Source organism: Sapajus apella, unplaced genomic scaffold (genome assembly GCF_009761245.1).
Source record: "Sapajus apella isolate SASKATOON/1434 unplaced genomic scaffold, GSC_monkey_1.0 scaffold59, whole genome shotgun sequence".
NCBI lineage: Eukaryota > Metazoa > Chordata > Mammalia > Primates > Cebidae > Sapajus > Sapajus apella.
Window position 1 is genome coordinate 6,133,724 of NW_022436999.1, and position 19,108 is coordinate 6,152,831.

Genomic DNA, 19,108 nt, shown 5'->3' on the forward strand with positions numbered 1-19,108 from the left:
ATTTTGCATGTTTCTTTTACTGATGTGGGAACCAAGGTCTGGGAAGGTTCAGTGGCTTTCTAAACACATGAATAATAACATGAAAGTACAGCTGGTATTACATTCTGACTCTCAGGTCTTTTAATTAAATTTAGTCTCTCACCTATGGAATGACGAATGTAGACCTTCTCCCCTTCTCTCCATAATATATTTTATAACAGTTTAGATTAAAATTACATGGATTAAACCAAGATTTGTTTGTTTGTCCTAAGGAGTTGGCCACTTTATTTTTAGATCTCATTATATCTTCAGAACTATTCTGAGACTAATATTTTTAACCTTATTATACCATATCATGACTTTTTTAAAAAATATGACTATCAATGAAAAGAAATAAAACATTTTTATTAGAAATTATCTTCCAACCAGTATCACTTAGTATATATTGGTGCAGATATACATTGTTTTTGGGAGCTATGATTTGGAGGAAGAGATTTTTTTTAAAAAGTTTTGCTTAAGAGCTCAACATTTAAACAAATTCCTATAAATAACAAAGTACTTTTGGAATTTGGTTAATATTTTACTTTGCTATAATATTATATTATTCAGCCATTTCAATAGAGCTGGTGCCTCATCACAAAACATTGTTTAATTTGTGATTTATTAAGATAAGGATAAAGGAAAGAAGAAATAAATGAATTAAGAGAGGCAGTTAATATACAAGTGTGTCAAAGAAAAATAATCACTAATGTGTTTCTGGAGGAAAGGAAATACGATTATAAAACTAAACTAATAAAAGGATAAAAAAAGATCCAGGAAAATTTGCAAAGAGTAAGAAAGAAGTGAGAGGTTAAAAATTAGAATCAAGGTGGCAAGTTGATCCTCCAAACCCCTCTGCCATATTTTTATCCTTAGGAAATCATCTTTTTTAAAGGTTTTGATTTATAATAATATATTAACATTTACAATTATTTATTTATATTTTATTATACATTTATAATTTTGATCTTGAAGTTCTATATAGTTTTGATTCCAAGATAGTATAATCTATACAAAATTAGACCTTTATATAAATTATTTCTTGTTCACTAACTGGAGAATGATTCAACTGATTATTTTTTACCAATTTCTTATCTAAAAAGAAATTATAAAACCCATCTTTAATAAAAGAGTTATTACATAGGTTAAAATAAATACCCTTTAAGCAGCAAATTATATGTTCTTAATAATTTTTTATTATTTGTACATGAGACCAAATGCTGTGGTATACAGGCATACCTCATTTTATTGTGCTTCACATATAATTGTGTTTTTTATAAGTTCAAGGTTTGTTTGTGGAAACCCTGTGTCAATTAAGTCTATCGTTACCAATTTTCCAACAGCAAGTGCTCACTTCCTATCTCTGTGTCACATTTTGATAATTCTTACAATATTTCAAACTTTTTACTATGATTATATTTATTATGGTTGTTTATGACCAGTGATCTTTAATGTCACTTTTGTAATTGTTTTCAGGTACCACAAACGGTGCCATGTAAGATGGTGAACTTAATTGATAAATGTTGTGTGTGCCCTGACTGCTCCACAGACTGACCATTCCTTGCCTTTCTCCCTGTCTTGTAGGCTGACTTCTCTATTCCCCTAGACATAACAATATTGAAATTAGGCCAATTAATAAACCTGCAATGGCCTGTAAGTGTTCAAGTAGAAGGAAGAGTTGCATGTCTATCACTTTAAATCAAAAGCAAGAAATGACTAAGGTTAGTGAGGAAGGCATGCTGAACGCTGACACAGCCAGAAAGCTAGGCTACTTGTATCAAACAGGTGAGCTGTAAATGCAGAGGAAAAGTTCTAGAAGGAAATTTAAAGTGGTATGCCAGTGAACATATGCATGAGAAGAAAGTGAAACAGCCTTATTGCTAATATGGAGAAAGTGTGAGTGGATTGGCTAGAAGACCAAACCAGCCACAACTGCCCTTTAAGACGAAACCAAATCCAGAGCAAGGCTCTAACTTTCTTCAATTCTATGAAGGCTGAGTAAGATGAGGAAACTACAAAAGAAAAGTTGAAAGCTAGCAGTGGTTGGCTCATGAGGTCTCAGAAAAGATGTCTCCATAACATAAGAACAAGGTGAAGCAGCAAGTGCTGATGTTAGAAGCTGCAGTGAGTTACCCAGAAAATCTAGCTAAAATCCTGATGAAAGCTATACTAAACAACAGCTTTTCAATGCAGATAAAACAGCCAACGTAGATAAAACAGCCTTATAAACATCTAGGACTTTCATTGCTAGAAAAGTGAAGTTCATGCCTGGCTTTATAGCTTCAAAGGATAGGCTGACTCTCTTGGTACGGAATAATGCAGCTGCTGACTGACTTTAAGTGGAAGCTGATGATTACTGACCATTCTGGAAATCCTACGGCCTTTAAGAATCATGAAAAATCTACCCTGCCTATGCTCTACAAATGGAACAAAAAGCCTGGATGACAGCACATCTTTTTGCAGCACGGTTTACTGAATGTGTTAAATCCACTGTTGAGGCCTACTGCTTACACAAAAAGATTCCTTTCAAAATATAAGTATTCACTGACATTGTACCTAATCATCCAAGAGTTCTGACTGGGAAATACAAGATAATGTTGTTTTCATGCCTGCTAATACAACAACCACACTGCAGCCTATAGATCAAAGAGTAGTTTCAATATTCGAGTGTTATTTAAAAAATAGATTTCATAAGATTATACAGTTGCCATATAGTAATTCCTATAATTGATCTGGGCAAAGTAAATTGAAAACCATTCAGAAAGAATTCATCATTCTAGATGCCATTTAGAACAGTTTTGGCACATGGGTGGCCAGAATATCAACATTAATAAGCGTTGGGAAGAAGCTGATTCATATGTATGTTTAGGAGTTGAAGACTTCAGTGGAGGAGAAATAACTGCAGATGTGGTAGAAATAGCAAAAGAATTCAAATTAGAAAGGGAGACTGAAGATACAACTGAATTACTGCGATACTCATGATAAAACTTTCACTGATGACAAGTTGCTTCTTATGAATAAGCAAAGAAAGGAGTTCCTTTAGATAAAAACTACCTCTGGTAAAGACACTGTGAACATTGTTGGAATTATAACAAAGGATTTAGAATTTTACATAAATAAACTTGATTAAGCAGCAGCAGGGTTTGAGAGGACGGACTCCAATTCTGAAGGAAGTTCTACTGTAGAAAAAATGAGTTCAAACGTTGCATCCTATAGCAAAATATTTTGTGAAAGGAAGGGTCAATCGATGTGGCAAACTTGTCTGATTTTAAAAAATTGCCACAGCCATACCATCCTTCAGCAACCACTAACCTGATCCAACAGCCACCAGCATTGCGGCCAGACCCTCCACCAGCAAACAGACTATGATTTCCTGAAGGCTCAGATGATTGTAATAATTGTTTAGAACTAAAGTGTTTTTTAATTAAGATATATATAGGGTTTTTTTTAGAGATAATGATTTTGACATTTAATAGACTACAGGATAGGGATACTGAAAAATTTGTGTGACTCACTTTATTGCAATGTTTGCTTTATTGCGGTGGTCTGGAACCGAACCTGCAATATCTCCAAGGTATGCCTGTAAATATATGTATAAACAACTCTAGTTGGCATTATTAAGTTTTGCTACAAATTTGAAAAATAGACCCAAGGTCATCTGTGTAATTACCAGATCTTATCTAGAAAAATACACAAACAAAAACCAAACAGATATGTATATTTTCCTGGTTTTAGAAATAATGTATATTGTGAAATAACCTACAATTTTATTCCTACACTGTTGTTTACTAATTCTTTTAACTACACATTGTAGTTTTAGCACTTTCTCATGTCATTAAATATTGTTAATGAGATTATTTTTAAGGTTATAGAATAACATATATGTGTATATTATTAATACAAGTTATTTTTCATATACATCAAAATTATTTCTAATTTTTCACTAATGTGAATAATGCTATAATAAAAATTCCTTTACAGAGTCTGAGATGGCCTCTTTAATAATAACTTTGGATACATTTCTAGAGACAAGATGATTGGTTAAAACATAACTTTTTTTTTTTTTTTTTTTTTTTTTGAGATGGAGTCTTGCTCTGTTGCCCAGGTTGGAGTGCAATGGCTCAATCTCGGCTCACTGCAACCTCCACCTCTTGGGTTCAAGTGATTCTCCTGCTTCAGCCTCCCAAGAAGCTGGGATTACAGGTGCCCACCACCACACCCAGCTAATTTTTGTATTTTTAGTAGAGATGGAGGTTTCACCAGGTTGGCCGGGCTGGTCTTGAACTCCTGACCTCAGCTGATCCACCCACTTCGGCCTCCTGAAGTGTTGGGAATGCAGGCGTGAGCCACTGTGTCCAGCCAAAACACATTTTAAGGTCCTGCCTCTCTCTCTCTATATGTATGCTATACAGTACATACATTTCTGTATATACTTTATAAGCAAACAACACATGTATATGACACGTGTATGAAAGGTTATACAAATTTATTGCTTGAAAGGTTATATTCCTATTAGTGTGAATAGAAATACTCATGTCATTGGTCATTACAGTGCTAATGATTATAATTTTAAAATAGTTACCAATTTGATTGCAAAATTTGTGTTGTTTTAAATTTTTAGTAGATTTCTAGTGAGAGTGTACTTCCCCTCAACATATTTCTGTGCTGCATGTATTTATTTATTTATTTAATTAATTAATTAATTAATTTTTTTTTTGAGATGGAGTTTCACTCTTGCTACCCAGGCTGGAGTGCAGTGGCGTGATTTCGGCTCACTGCAACCTCCGCCTCCTGGGTTCAGGCAATTCTCCTGCCTCAGCCTCCCGAGTAGCTGGGACTACAGGCACGTGCCACCACGCCCAGCTAATTTTTGTATTTTTAGTAGAGACGGGGTTTCACCATGTTGACCAGGATGGTCTCGATCTCTTGACCTCATGATCCACCCGCCTCGGCCTCCCAAAGTGCTGGGATTATAGGCGTGAGCCACCGCGCCCGGCCCGCATGTATTTATTTTATCAAATGACTATGCTTGCCTTTTACTCATCCTTTTTTCCCCCCCACTGGATTAGAAGAATTCTTTGAGGTTGTCAATCCTGATCTGGTAGATTTCTTGTAAATATTTTACCTTCAAATAATTGCCACTATAAGGTCTTTAAGAACAGGGTTAAAAAGTTGACTCATTGCTGTAACCCAATAGCTAATACAGTATTTCACACATAATACACATTAAAAAATATTCAGTAAAATATTCACTGTGTTTTCTCTTTAACAAAAGTAGAATGAGTAGGGAGAACAGATAATCCTGAAATTTTGAGTCAGAAAATATCTAATTTTAGAATATGCATCCTTTTAACATACGAAGAACCTCTATATACTCTTTATTAAAGTCGAAATGGGATATTAAATATATCTAAATCATGCCTATGTCTAATAAATTTTGTTGCTGAAATAATGATGGGACCGCTTATATTTTTTGGGCTGTTTTACACAAAGTATTTCCCAAACAAAAAACAGTTGAATCAAAGCTATTTAATTACACTGAAAACTAGTATTCTCAATTTCACAATTTCTTGTATTTCAACATTTCACTTTCCTATCTTCTTATAACTTAAACAAAACTAGAGTGGATATCAAGATAAATCAATATTTCAATTAACAGAGACAAGCTTTACCTAAATGTAAAAGATCTTAAGTGAAATTAGAACATTTTCAGTTAATAATCTCATTTTATACACTAGAACAGAATGCAAAAGATAAAATAAGTAAATGTAAATTATTCTATGTTAAATGGAGATTAATAAAATATCAGAGGGAGAAGGGCTTAAAAGAATATTTTTTAGTTGATACTGGAACTATTTCAAAAGAACAGGATTATAAGCTTACAAGATACTTTAGAGGTTATTTAATATCTTGATGTCACAAATAACAGAAACTGAGGTCAACTAGTCCTCATAGTTTCATTTATTTATTTATTTATTATTTTTGAGACAGAGTCTTGCTTTGTCACCCAGGCTGGAGTGCAACGGCATCATCACAGCTCACTGCAGCCTTAACCTCCTGGGCTCATGTGATTCTCCTGAGTAGCTGGGACTGCAGGCACATACCACCACATCCAGCTAATTAAAAATTTTTTTTCTGTAGAGATGGGGTCTCACTGTGTTGCCCAGGCTGGTCCTGAACTCCTGGGCTCAAGTGATTCTCCCACCTTGGCCTCCCAAAGTACTGGGATTATAGGCTTGAGCTACTGTGCCTGGCCTTCATAAAGTTATAATACGGGAGACTAGGGTTGGTACTCAATACGTTGTGCCTTGTAGTGTAATACTTTTACAGGCTCAAGCTTGTTAGCTTTTCAAAAGACTTTGGGTTTATAGTTTTTAAGTGTCTGCCAGTAAATCAGTCAAATGCAAATACTAAAAACTGCTTCTTCCAATATGTCATTAAATACATGAAGATGCAAAATGATCTATTCCTGGTACCCGCGTAAAATATAGAAATAATAAGCCTAAAAGTTCTGCATATACTTTAAATAAAAGTAGAAACAACAGAAGTTACTGAGTTTGATTAAGAGATGACTCCAAAACCTTAAACTTCTGAAAGATTATCTATAGCATTGCTTTTAAAAGTAGAAAATAAGAAACAACAAAAACATCTGAAATAGTGGTTGGTGAAAAAACTGTCCCATCCATCAATCAGAATATCAAACAATCCAAATAATGTTGTAGAAGATAACTTACAACATGTAAAGATGTTCATGACATAGAAAGATGCTCATATTACTAAGTAAACAAGATAGGTTAAAATGCTATAGACAATTTAATAATAGTGGCTAATGTTTAATGAGTACTTATATTTCAATCATTGTGCTAAGTGATTTATATAGATTTTAAACTTAAATTCTTAAGACAATCCTATGAAGCAAATACTATCATGATTTTTAATTTTATAGATGAGATAATTAAGGTTATAGAGGTGAAGTAACTTTATGAAAGCCACACATCTATTAAGTGATTCATCACCAGGCCTGTCAGACTCCAGAAACTGAGCTCTTAATCACTGCCTTCTTGTTATAAGGTATTTAAATGCAGAGAAAAACATACGAGAATGATACGTAGCAAAATTTTAACAGTGGTTATTTATAAAGGGCATTTTATAAGAAGTTTTTTATGTGAGTTTTAAAATTTTTTTCCAAATGAGTATGTATATTTTTTTAAACAAAAAGAAACTATACCAAAACTATACCACTTACAGTCTGTCTTAGCTATAAAATGTTAATTCTATAGCTAGCAATTTTTGATTTGCTATCTTCTCAGGTATCAAATTTCATTTGCAAGTTTAGACTTCAGAGTGGCAATTATACATTTCATAGTTGTTACATTTAGCTTCAGTAATAAACATAGTTCTGTGACCATTAAATAATTAGAAAGAGATAGGGAAATTACATTTTCAGTTATCATTATAACGATAATTATAATGAAAAAAGAGAAACTGATGTAAAATCCTACATACCCTGCAGAACATCACAGGAAAACAACTGAAAATAAGTTATAAACCAAAAATAGCTAAAATGCATTATTATGTAATTTTAATTTCATCAAAATATTAAATTATTTCCTATACTGGGTGGTACCTTTCTCATTAGAAAAGGGTGTAAGAAAATCATTTTTTATATGAAGTCTCAAAATTCTGGCTTGACAAATGAGAATAAATCCCCAAATATGTTATAAAGGAAGAGAAATTAGATAACAGTGAATTAGGGCAGAAATCAGTTACTCAAATGTCTATTGGACTCAGGCATTTAATGTAAGTGAGTAAAATAGTCTGGAGGGTCTAAAGAACGTTAGCTGAGTATTGATACACTGTATTATGTCAATGGTGGGCCAGCAATGTTGATCTGACTTTTCAGAAAATACTGACAATGTGTATTTTTATTTGAACTTTCCCACATTTTAAGTGTTCCAAACTGATTTCAAAAATGAGCTATCCCCAATTACATACCCAAGAGATTATCTGCCAACAACTAGGTTATTTCTTAAAAGAGGGGTTTGTATGTTATCTATCAGTAGACAGAACATCCTGGGGAAATTAGTTGTTATCCAAGTGCAGAAGTAATACCACACTGAAAGTGAATGGAGTTAGCTGGGAATTATAATTTCTGGTCTGAAATATATGAAAGATTTCATGAAGCCTCTATTTGGAATGAGAGAGGTGTAAGTGTTCCCTGCCCCAGGATTAACCTAGATCACAGAGGAAGGTACTGGTAGTCATTTACATAAAGGATCAGATCTCTTGGACTGAGAATACCACTATAATACTGCTTCTATGGAAAATATATATTAAAAAAGGATTCAATAGCCATCATTTTGACCCAGAATATTTTCAAGAAACAGAGGCCAGTTTTCTCATTTGATTTTATCAATGGTTCTTTAAGTGAGGTACACAAACCCTTGAGGGTCCTGGAAACCCTTTCAGGGCTTCACTAAGTCAAAATTATTTTACTAATAGTACTAAGATATTATTTGTCTTTTTTTGCTATGATTTGCACTGATGGTACAAAATCAATGGTGGATTGACATCTTAGTATAAATCAAGGCAGTAGATCCAAGTAGTATGAACAATCACTGTTCTATTCACTGCCATGTACTATTTTTCTTTTTAAAAAAGCTAGTTTCATATACTGTCCTCAATGACATAGTAAATTTAATATTTACTATGTCCTCAATGTAATATTTGCATTTACATGATTAATTATAATATTACATGACAATATTAATACGTTACATTTACTATTTAATATTAAAAAATAAATTAATTAAAACTTGGCCCTTAAATATGACAAAATGGGAAGTATTAACAAAATGCTTCTGAATACCAAAGGATGGTGGTTTTCTCAAAGAAAAGCACTTACTTATGCAATTGTTTGAGTTGTAAGCTTAATAGCTAGTTTTTAAACAGAATACCATTTTTACTTGAAAGAATGAAATAACTAATAAATTATTATTCACACTTAGATGTTTGGTATACATTTTCTAAAAAATAAACAAAGCCATTTCAATTCAAGAAAAACTATTTGCCGCTTTTTTTGCCAGGGATACTATTTCTAGCTTTTTTTCTTTTTTTTTTTGAGACAGACTCTTGTTCTGTTACCCAGGCTGGAGTGCAGTGGCACAATTTCGGCTCACTGCAACCTCTACCTTCCAGGTTCAAGTGATTCTCATGCCTCAGCCTCCCAAATAGCTGGGACTACAGGCACACATCACCACACCCAGCTATTTTTGCATTTTTAGTAGAGACAGGGTTTTCCTATGTTGGCCATGCTGGTCTCAAACTCCTGACCTCAAGTGATCTGTCTACTTTGGCCTCCCAAAGTGCTACAATTACAGGTATGAGCCACTGTCCCTGGCCCAATTTCTAGCTTCTAAGCATAAGTTAGAACTGTAGAAAATGTCTATGTGTCAGTATGAGCTTAAGTGCTTCTGATACATCACGAACGCTTTAGACGAACTTGGTGGTTATGTTAATGAAGGTAATTTGTTGATATAACAAAATATGTCAACTTTTGGAAGAATTTATACTTTCCAAATGACCAATATATATGTTCCAAAATCATGCTTGGGTAAAAGATCAATTCAAAGTGCAAGACAGACAATGGATTATAAGGTATGAGTAAGGAATGGTCCTAGCCAGGGTTTTAGATTCCACATTTCAACTCGCCTTTATTAAACTAACGATTGTAAATTTTTGGTATGGTCTCAAAGAATATTCTCAATTATAAAAAAAAGTGAACAAAATAGTCCTTTTTTTTCCTAACTATATATCTGTAGGAGGCTTGATTTATTTATTCATATTCTTCAACCAAAACAACATATTACAACAGACTTAATACAAAAGCAAATGTGAAAATCCAGCTAGTTTCTGTTAAGTGAGATATTAATATACATTTAATGTATTTAATATACATCCTTCCTTCCTCCTTCCCTCCTTCCTTCCTTCCCTCCCTCCCTTCCCCTCCCCTTCCTTCCCTTCCCTTTCTTTCCTCCCTCCTTCCTTCCCTCTCTCCTCCCTACCCTCCCTCCCTCCTCCTTCCCTCCTTCCTTCCTTTCCTGTGCTTTGATCACTATTTTCTACCTTAAGCTTCTTGATTCCCTCCCTTCCTCTCTCCCTCCCTCCCTCCCTTCCTTCATGGTCTCAGCTCACTGCAACCTCCGCCTCCCAGGTTCAAGCAATTCTCGCACCTCAGCCTCCCAAGACGCTGGGATTATATGCATGCACCACCAAGCCTGGCTAAGTTTTTGTATTTTAGTAGAGATGGGGTTTTGCCATGATGGCCAGGCTGGTCTTGAACTCCTGTCCTCAAGCAATCCACTGGCCTTAGCCTCCCAAAGTGCTAGGGTTATAGGCATGAGCCACTGCACCTGGCCTTGATTTCACTTCTAAATAGAGATGCTGCTGCCCTTCATAATTGAAAATCAGCACTCATCTAAGTTGTAAATCATGCTCACTTTAAAAGATAATTTATCAATTACGAATTACTCTTTCAGCAAATTGTTTTTAGAAGACTACCATTATTTTAGAACTTGTGTTTAGATATTGTCTACACTTCTTTAAATAGAATTTACGTACTATTTGACTTAGGTACTATTTTACTTAGGACAATGAAAGTCAAATATTCCAACTTTGTTCCTGAAAGATACTTCACTGTCATAAAGCAAAAGGAGTGAAAATCATTCCTCATTTCAGTCAGATTTCATTAAAAGAAAATATATAAGAGAGAAATGACTTTTCCCTATATATAATAAAATATTTTAGCAAATAAATTTGCTGGATAAAATGTAAGATATGAAGAATTATTTACAAAGGATAATACATGGCTATCTTTATTAGGTTGTGATGAGGTACAAAAATAAAAACAACCAAGACCTGGAATAGTTTTACAGATTTTGTTCTCATTATTGCTAAAGAATCTTAAAGGGTCAATGCATAATCCAGGATATTACAATATAGATATAATGCAATATTTATTATAATATTATACTATTATGGTTGTTGACCTAAATAAATGGATTAACACAGGCAGATGGACAGGAAGTGTTTCAGCTTACATATGGCCCAATGATAAAAAGCCATAGAGAGAAAGACTGGAACTGTTAGTTCTGAATCATAACTTGGTTATTTAACCCTTTGTGTTTTCACAAAGACTTGGTTAAGTGCTTCTGATAGCTATATCCATAATATTATGTATTCTTGCTAATCAATTCTAGCACTTATTATACTTTTAATTTTTAGTTGTCTGATTTACCTATTTGTAAAAGCTGGAACAATGTCTACTTGCTCACTGTTGCTTTTCTACAAGGCAAAGATTTATTTAATGAGTTAATAAACTCTGTTGTAGAGACAAGGACGGCCAGTCAAATAATAGATACAAAACTCAGTAAAGTTAAGTAACTTGCTTAATTTAGTGTGGTTATGAGGCAGAGAAAAAAGAATTTCCATCTAGGTCTTCTATTATCAAGTCAAGTGCTCTTTCTACTACCGATCATTCAAAACTATTGTATTTCTGATGTAGAAAAAATGTTTACACATACATTTCTGTGCGTGACAAGCTGTGCACGCCTAATTTGAAATGTAGAGGCTGGATGCGGTGGCTTACATCTATAGTCCCAGCACTTTGGGAGGCCAAGGTGGGTGGATCACGAGGTGAAGAGGTCGAGACCATCCTGGTCAATATGATGAAACCCCGTCTCTACTAAAAATACAAAAATTAGCTGGGCATGGTGGCATGTGCCTGTAGTCCCAGGTACTTGGGAGGCTGAGGCAGGAGAATTGCTCGAACCCAGGAGGCTGAGGTTGCGGTGAGCCGAGATTGTGCCATTGCATAACAAGAGTGAATCTCCGTCTCAAAAAAAAAAAAAAGAAATGTAGAAAGGGGATTTCTATGGGATTTGGCTAACACTAATGTGTACTAACTTATAAATATCATAACCAAGATGAAGTAAAAACAAGAATTTCAAACTCAAACTGTATTTCCAATTTTGTGCTGGATATCTATCACTCTTTGGTTGTCTCACATACGCCTCAAATTAAACACATTCTCAATCAAGATGCATTACCCTCTTTTCTTTTATCCTCAAGACTTGCCATTTCTCTTTTATTCCTTAATATAGTTAATAACATTATCATCTGCCCAATATCTCAAATTAGAAACCCCAAAATTGCTTTTGGACTTCTCTGTCCTAAATTTTTATGCTAAAAATTACAGTAAATAATTCACCTAGAACAGAGCTAAGTGCTAAAATCTATGGCCTTAATATTCAACTCAGTGGGGAAAGGCAAAAAATTCATTATTTTAAATAAAAAAGAACAGATATTTGAAATTGGCTGCTGAAGTCACTGAATTAGAGTATTCACGTACTAATGAAAAGTTTTAGTGTAAGAGTTCTTGATTGGTGTGACATCTGCCTTCAAAGTGGTCATTACTGATCAATATAATTCCTAAAACCTCCACACAGCACAAAAGATCATATTTGGTTTTCATTAATTCTTCATGCCTCTGGTGAAATGGTAGGCTTTCTCTACTAACCCTAGCTAAATGAAGTTCCCTGCTATTATTTTCTGCCAACATAACATTTTCATTTCTTCTTAGCAGGTATTGCATTTCAATTATAATTATTAAGTTAATGTGAAATTATAATTACTCAAGTTATTGTCTATTTGTTTATTTTACACATTGAGCATCCCTATCTGAAAATCTGAAATCTGAAACTTTTTGAGCTCAAAAAAACTGCTCATTGGAGTATTCTGGATTTCAGATTAGGGATGTTCAACCAGCTTAAGTATCTGCAAATATTCCAAAATCTGAAAAAAATCTGAAATTTGAAACACTTCTGGACCCAAGCATTTGGATTAGGGATATTCAGCCTGGAATATACAACTAAACTCCATGAAGAAAGACAGTACATCTGTCACTGATATTAGCACTTACAAGAGCACCTAGTTTATTCTCTTAAGCAGTCTTACAATTTATGAGACCTTTCTTATTAGAAAGATTAACTTCACTTTCTTTCCTCCTTTATTTTTAAAATTTTATTTCCAGATTCCTAATTGGAATAGATCAACTCCTTTTAAAATATCAATATTCAAATTAGTTTCTTTTATCATATTAATATTCTAATTCAGCATTTAAAGTTTATATTAAAAATTACGCCAAAGTGATAATTTTATCTTTGAGAGGTATACATTCTAGTGTTGATAAAAATTATCTAAAAGAAATATAATCTTATTCCTAGACAAAGATATAATGCTTTTTTGAATTAATTGTCAATTTGAACATCTAAGTGTTAACTAAGGAAAAAATTTCAAGACAAGCTGCTTGCTCTCTTAAAGTTCTCCAATAAGTGAATTAATTTAATGAATATTAACATTATTACATTATTATTTTTTAGAATTCTACTTTCGTGAATTTGGAAGTACCAAGTGATTTTTAAAATTGTATATTATATCCTCTGTGTAACTAAAATATAATTACAAAGTTTTAAAAAGACTCAGGAATAACTATGTATAATTAAATTTAGCATAAAATATTTTTTAAAAAATACTTATGGTTTCAGTATATTATTAAGGAAAAAAGAGATTGTGCCTTGAATAGTTCTGGATTCCCAACATTTAGGTCTTAATATTCAGTGAACAAAACACCTTACAGTGAACTTAACTTTTAGTTTTAAATATTTTCCAGACTTTACAAGTGAGTTTAGCAGGTACAACTGATTTTAATGCAGTCAAACTGTTATTTTGTTTTAATAATTTAAAATATATAGATGAGATTTTTCCATCTAATTCAGGTTTAAAGAATTCCTTGCTTTTATTCATTTGAAAATGTAGCTTATTGGCACCCAAATGGCATTAGCATAAACTTAACATCTACAATGTTCTTACGGTTTATCTTCATTGAAGATTTAGGGCCTCGGTTTTATTAAACAATAAAATCAATATCAGTTATTTTTGACATATATCTAAAATAATGATATACAACAGAAACACTGGAAACAGTGCTGAGAAGATTACAACATGTAATGTAAAACAAACTGCACTATTCACATCAGAAACTAAGATCCATTTTAGTCAAATAAAATTATAACATTCATAAAACTAATAGAAAAGATGGAATTGAGGAAGACAGCTATATAGGTACTTAAATTTGATGACAGAGAAAAAACCATAATTTGAAAAATTAACTGTCAGATTCCCTAGAACAAATTTAGTGTCTAACATCATGTTTTATTAAATAAGAAGGAATGTTACTGTTAATCTTTTGAGACCAATATTGCATCCATCACACTGAGAACCTAAAAGCACAAATGACTAACTTAATCAGGAAAGGAGCATTCTAGGAGAAAGTAGTCACAGCAGTAATAATGTCTGCTAGTTAATTTGTCATATATACAAAGATGTGAGCAGTATATAAGTGTCTCATCCTTTCCCTACCCTACACAATTCAGTGACAGATTATTAAAAAAAAAAAAAAAAAAAAAAAGACTAAGAAACTTCTTCCCCCTCCCAAAGGTTGGCATTAAAACTTTCTTTCTAATAAATTTAGATTTGTTTGCAAATATTAGGCAGCAACATTCCAAGATAAATATGTTTGAAAAAATTTGGAATGATACTAGAGCAGGGAGCTACCCCAGCCTGGACAAGTTTAAAGAAATCCCTTTGGTAACATAATTTTGTTAATCTTGCTGTTTACTGGCCAAAAATACATTAATCCTCAGTGTAAACAAATAACCTTACATCTATAATGATGGGTATACTAAAAAATAACAAATCTACAACAAAGAAACAGGAGCTACAGAAAGTAATATCCTTAGCTGTGATGTAGGAGTAAGACATTTTGAATGAGATCTGTATTGTCCTACTATTGGCCTAATATGACAATTTGTGACACAATGGGTGAGAACTATCTTATACTTTATTCGTTTCTCATAGTATAATCTTGCATGCAATCCAACCTTGACAAGCAGAAGGAAATATTGGTTAGTTTTCCCAGATTTCTATAGAAGAGCAGGTGTAAGGTGCGAAGGAACTGTACTTACTTTTGGTGTTGGGCAGGAAGCTGTAGAGAGGCGAGATGTAGCCTGAGCACGAGGCGATTCTGAAGGAGTAGTGCTGAGGGAGGCTGTGTCTCGTGGGAGCACCTGAACACCACGAGAAATGATGGAGTCTGGAATCTGAACAAGGGGAACAACTATGGTTTAATGTTCTGAAAATGCCAATGACATGTAGAATCATGACCCCCCCCCCTTTTTTTTTTAGCATTCTTTGCTGCTCAGCTCTGACATATTTACTGTCACTACTGTCAGGTATAAATGCATCCAACAGTTTGAGATAAATAGAAACTTTCAGATTTAAAGTATTTCTCCTGGCAAGTACCATTTCATAAAACTTTTTAATATGAGAGGCAGTATAGTATTGTTAGGAATAAGGGATTTGTCATTCATTCATATACTTGCTCTGCCCTTTAATAGTTTGAAATATTGAGCAAGTTTTAAAATTCCTAGATATTTTCCATTTCCTTTTCAGATCAGTCTCCAACCCTTTTTACCCTCTCTGCTCTGAACTGACCTGTATGGATAGCATCAATAAATTATTTTCTGCCCTGGCTTCCAGTTGGGTTCAGCCAGTGGAAGACACTGGCAGAAGACTGAGTTGGATAGAGAAAGGTCTGGCATTTATTCTCCTAGCTCCCTCTCTATGAGGTCATCATAAGTTGGCTGTGTCACTCAACTCAAGATCACAGCTCGTGTCAGATTGCCCTCCTTGCTTACAGCTGTTTCTCTAGATTCTAATAGCACTCTTCCCCTTGACTCCATTAGGTAGGAGTATGAATGGTTCCCACTGTTACTAGTCCCAGGCATTCCATAATGTCTTTCCCTAAATTCTGTCCAAACCTTTGTACATCCTATATGTTCTTTTTGTTTGTTTGTTTTTGAGATGGAGTCTTACTCTGTTGCCCAGGCTGAAATGCAGTGGCACAATCTCGACTCACTGCAACCTCGGCCTCCAGGTTCATGTGATTTTCCTGTCTCAGCCTCCCCAAGTAGCTGGGACTACAGGTACACACCACCAAGCCTGGTTAATTTTTTGCATTTTTATTAGAGATAGGGTTTCACCATGTTAGCCAGAATGGTCTTCATCTCCTGATCTTGTGATCTGCCCACCTCAGCCTCCCAAAGTGCTGGGATTACAGGTATGAGCCACCGTGCCCAGCTTATCCTATAGGTTCTTATTCAACTCTCCTCAATTACATATTTAAGCATGATATCTGACTTCTGCTAGGATCCTGATAGATATACCTTTTGAATTGCCACTTCCTTTATCTGAAAATTGATGATAACAATAGAATCTGCCTCACTGGATTACTGTAAAGGCTAAGTAAGATAATGTATGTAAATTATCTAGCACTTTCAAGTAGTAAATATTTAATAAATCTTGGTTACTATTATACTTATCAACATAGTAAAGACTGATGTAATTGAGTATCACTATTCTAAAAGTATATAAAGACTAATACTGTGGATTATTTTTAACATTATTGATATATGTTGATTGTAAATTTGTTACTTTAGGCTTTGCATAATTTAGCTCATGTTCTGGGATACTAGTAATGGGCACAGGTCTTCTAAGAATGGGAACATGAAAACTTCCAAATTTTGTGCATAAGACTTGAAACATGACAAAAGAATGAGCAATTAACATTTAATCAACAAATATCACTTACTATGTAAAGAGAGAAGCAGCCAGACTTTGTGACTAAAAGGTATTCCTAATATTATGCATCATTTCTTCCTCACAAAACTAACACTATTTCCATAGAGGCTCCTTTATTTAGTTTCTATACCAACATCCTTAATTCCAATGGTATTGCTACTATTTCAGCGGTTGAAATTTTATGTGATTTTATAAGCGATATAGCCATAAGTAGTATTAAAAGCAACAGGAATCCTGAGAAGCAAGACAATTCCATTGCTAGCATATTTGAGTACTGAATTCTGATCAGTATTTCCAAGAAATAAAGTCTAATTTTGAACAGCTATTTGTTGTCACTTATCTAATTTAAAAGGCCATATATTGAAAGGTCAAATACTCATATTATACTTCATATGACATCATATCCCTCTCCTTCACAGCAATGACCATACTTATAGAGAGTATCACAACATTTATATGTGTAATACTTTGATCAATGTCTATCTCCCACATTAAAATACACTGTCATGACGGAACTGTGTTGTGCTACTATTGTATGTCCAGCATCTAGTGAAGCAACTGCACAAATAATGTCTATGTGTGATATCTATCTTCAGACTTATACACATAATTGCATATATACACTACATATCTCTATGTGTATATACATAAATGTAAATTAAAATCAGGATATTTGAGGGAAAAGATAAGTTTAAATTTTGTGATTAGGTACTTTTGGGCTACTGGTCTGGAGCTACTTGATGAGGTATATGGGTCTGGAACTCAGGAAAAAATTAGAACATATAATTTGGGAATTACCAATGGAGGTAGTAATTTGAGTCATTCAAGTGTGTCAGATCACCTATGGAGAATATGCGAAAGAACAAAAGATGATGGTTGAAAATTTGAGGTAACATTCATATTAAGGGGTTAACAAAAGAAAATGAATGGAAAGAAGATATCTAAATGGGGTAACCATATATCCTATTTTTCCTTGAACAATCTGGGTTTATACCTATTATGCTGGTTTAATTATTAAACAGCACCTCTTTTCATGTTCAAAAGCATTCTGGTTTGGAAGATAATTAGTTGGTGTTCCTATCATAAAAAACTATTAGAGAAAGAGGAAAATCGAGATGGGTGGATATCAAAGGAATGTGGGGAAAAATCAAATATGAGAGAGAACAGGAATAGAGAGAGAGCTGAAAAGAAGCCATTACATCTAGTTAATAAAGAAATTGCTAGTAAAGAAACTAAAAATGGTAGATATAAATAGAGGAATTGAGTAGGCATGATAAAGCAAAGTAAATTGTGGGTAAAAGAGACAGATATTTATTACTCCTTTTTTTTTTTAATGCTTGCAGGAAAGGCTTACTAATGAGAATAAGGGGAGTAAAAGCGGTAAAGATAGTTTTAGGAGAATGGTAAAATTCTTTAAAAAATGCCTTGATGAGGCCGGGCGCGGTGGCTCAAGCCTGTAATCCCAGCACTTTGGGAGGCCGAGGCGGGTGGATCACGAGGTCAAGAGATCAAGACCATCCTGGTCAACATGGTGAAACCCCGTCTCTACTAAAAAATACAAAAAATCAGCTGGGCATGGTGGCGCTTGCCTGTAATCCCATCTACTCAGGAGGCTGAGGCAGGAGAATTGCCTGAGCCCAGGAGGCGGAGGTTGTGGTGAGCCGAGATCGTGCCATTGCACTCCAGCCTGGGTAACAAGAGCGAAACTCCATCTCAAAAAAAAAAAAAAAAAAAAAAAAAAAAAGCCTTGATGAATGAAAATGAAGGATAAGGCAAAGGAATTTTCAATTACCATTGTGGATCCAGTTAATATCAGTAAACATAAGTTTGCAATTTCATTTATGTAGTTTGGAAACAAATCCTCACCCCCAATCTTAAAAAAAAAACAAAACAAAAACAACTGCCTACGCTAGAGATACAGACTTGGAAATTATTGCTGAGATATAGTTGTTGAAGTTACAGTAATAAATGAGATCCTAAAGATGAAGACCATATAAGAATAATATGTCAAGACAGAAACTAGAAAAAGGGGGAAGAATTAGACACTGAAGAACAAGACGGTAGTAATTAGTTACCTGAGAGAATTCTATTTCATTATTTGATAAAGACAGAACCTGATTACAAGGGGTCAAGAAAAAAACTGGAGGTAAGGAAAAGGAGTCAGTGAATATAGATTACTCTGTTGAAGACAACTGCATTGTTTTCATTTTGAAGGCATTACGAAAAAGGCCACTAGGAACCTATGGGTGTTATGATGCCCGTGTGAGTAAAATTCTGGGATATATACACACACACACACACACACACACACACACACACACACACACACACA

General features: G+C 34.0%; 1 protein-coding gene across 17 annotated transcripts in view; it reads right to left on the minus strand.

Moving 5' to 3' along the window:
- The window catches only part of GPHN (gephyrin), a 636,323-nt gene that overhangs the window by 216,134 nt on the left and 401,081 nt on the right, over window positions 1–19,108 (minus strand). For all 17 annotated transcript variants that reach the window (XM_032246071.1, XM_032246064.1, XM_032246067.1 and 14 more), the window contains one exon: window positions 15,102–15,236. In XM_032246071.1, coding sequence (XP_032101962.1) covers window positions 15,102–15,236 — 135 coding nt within the window. The remainder of the gene's footprint in view (window positions 1–15,101; window positions 15,237–19,108) is intronic.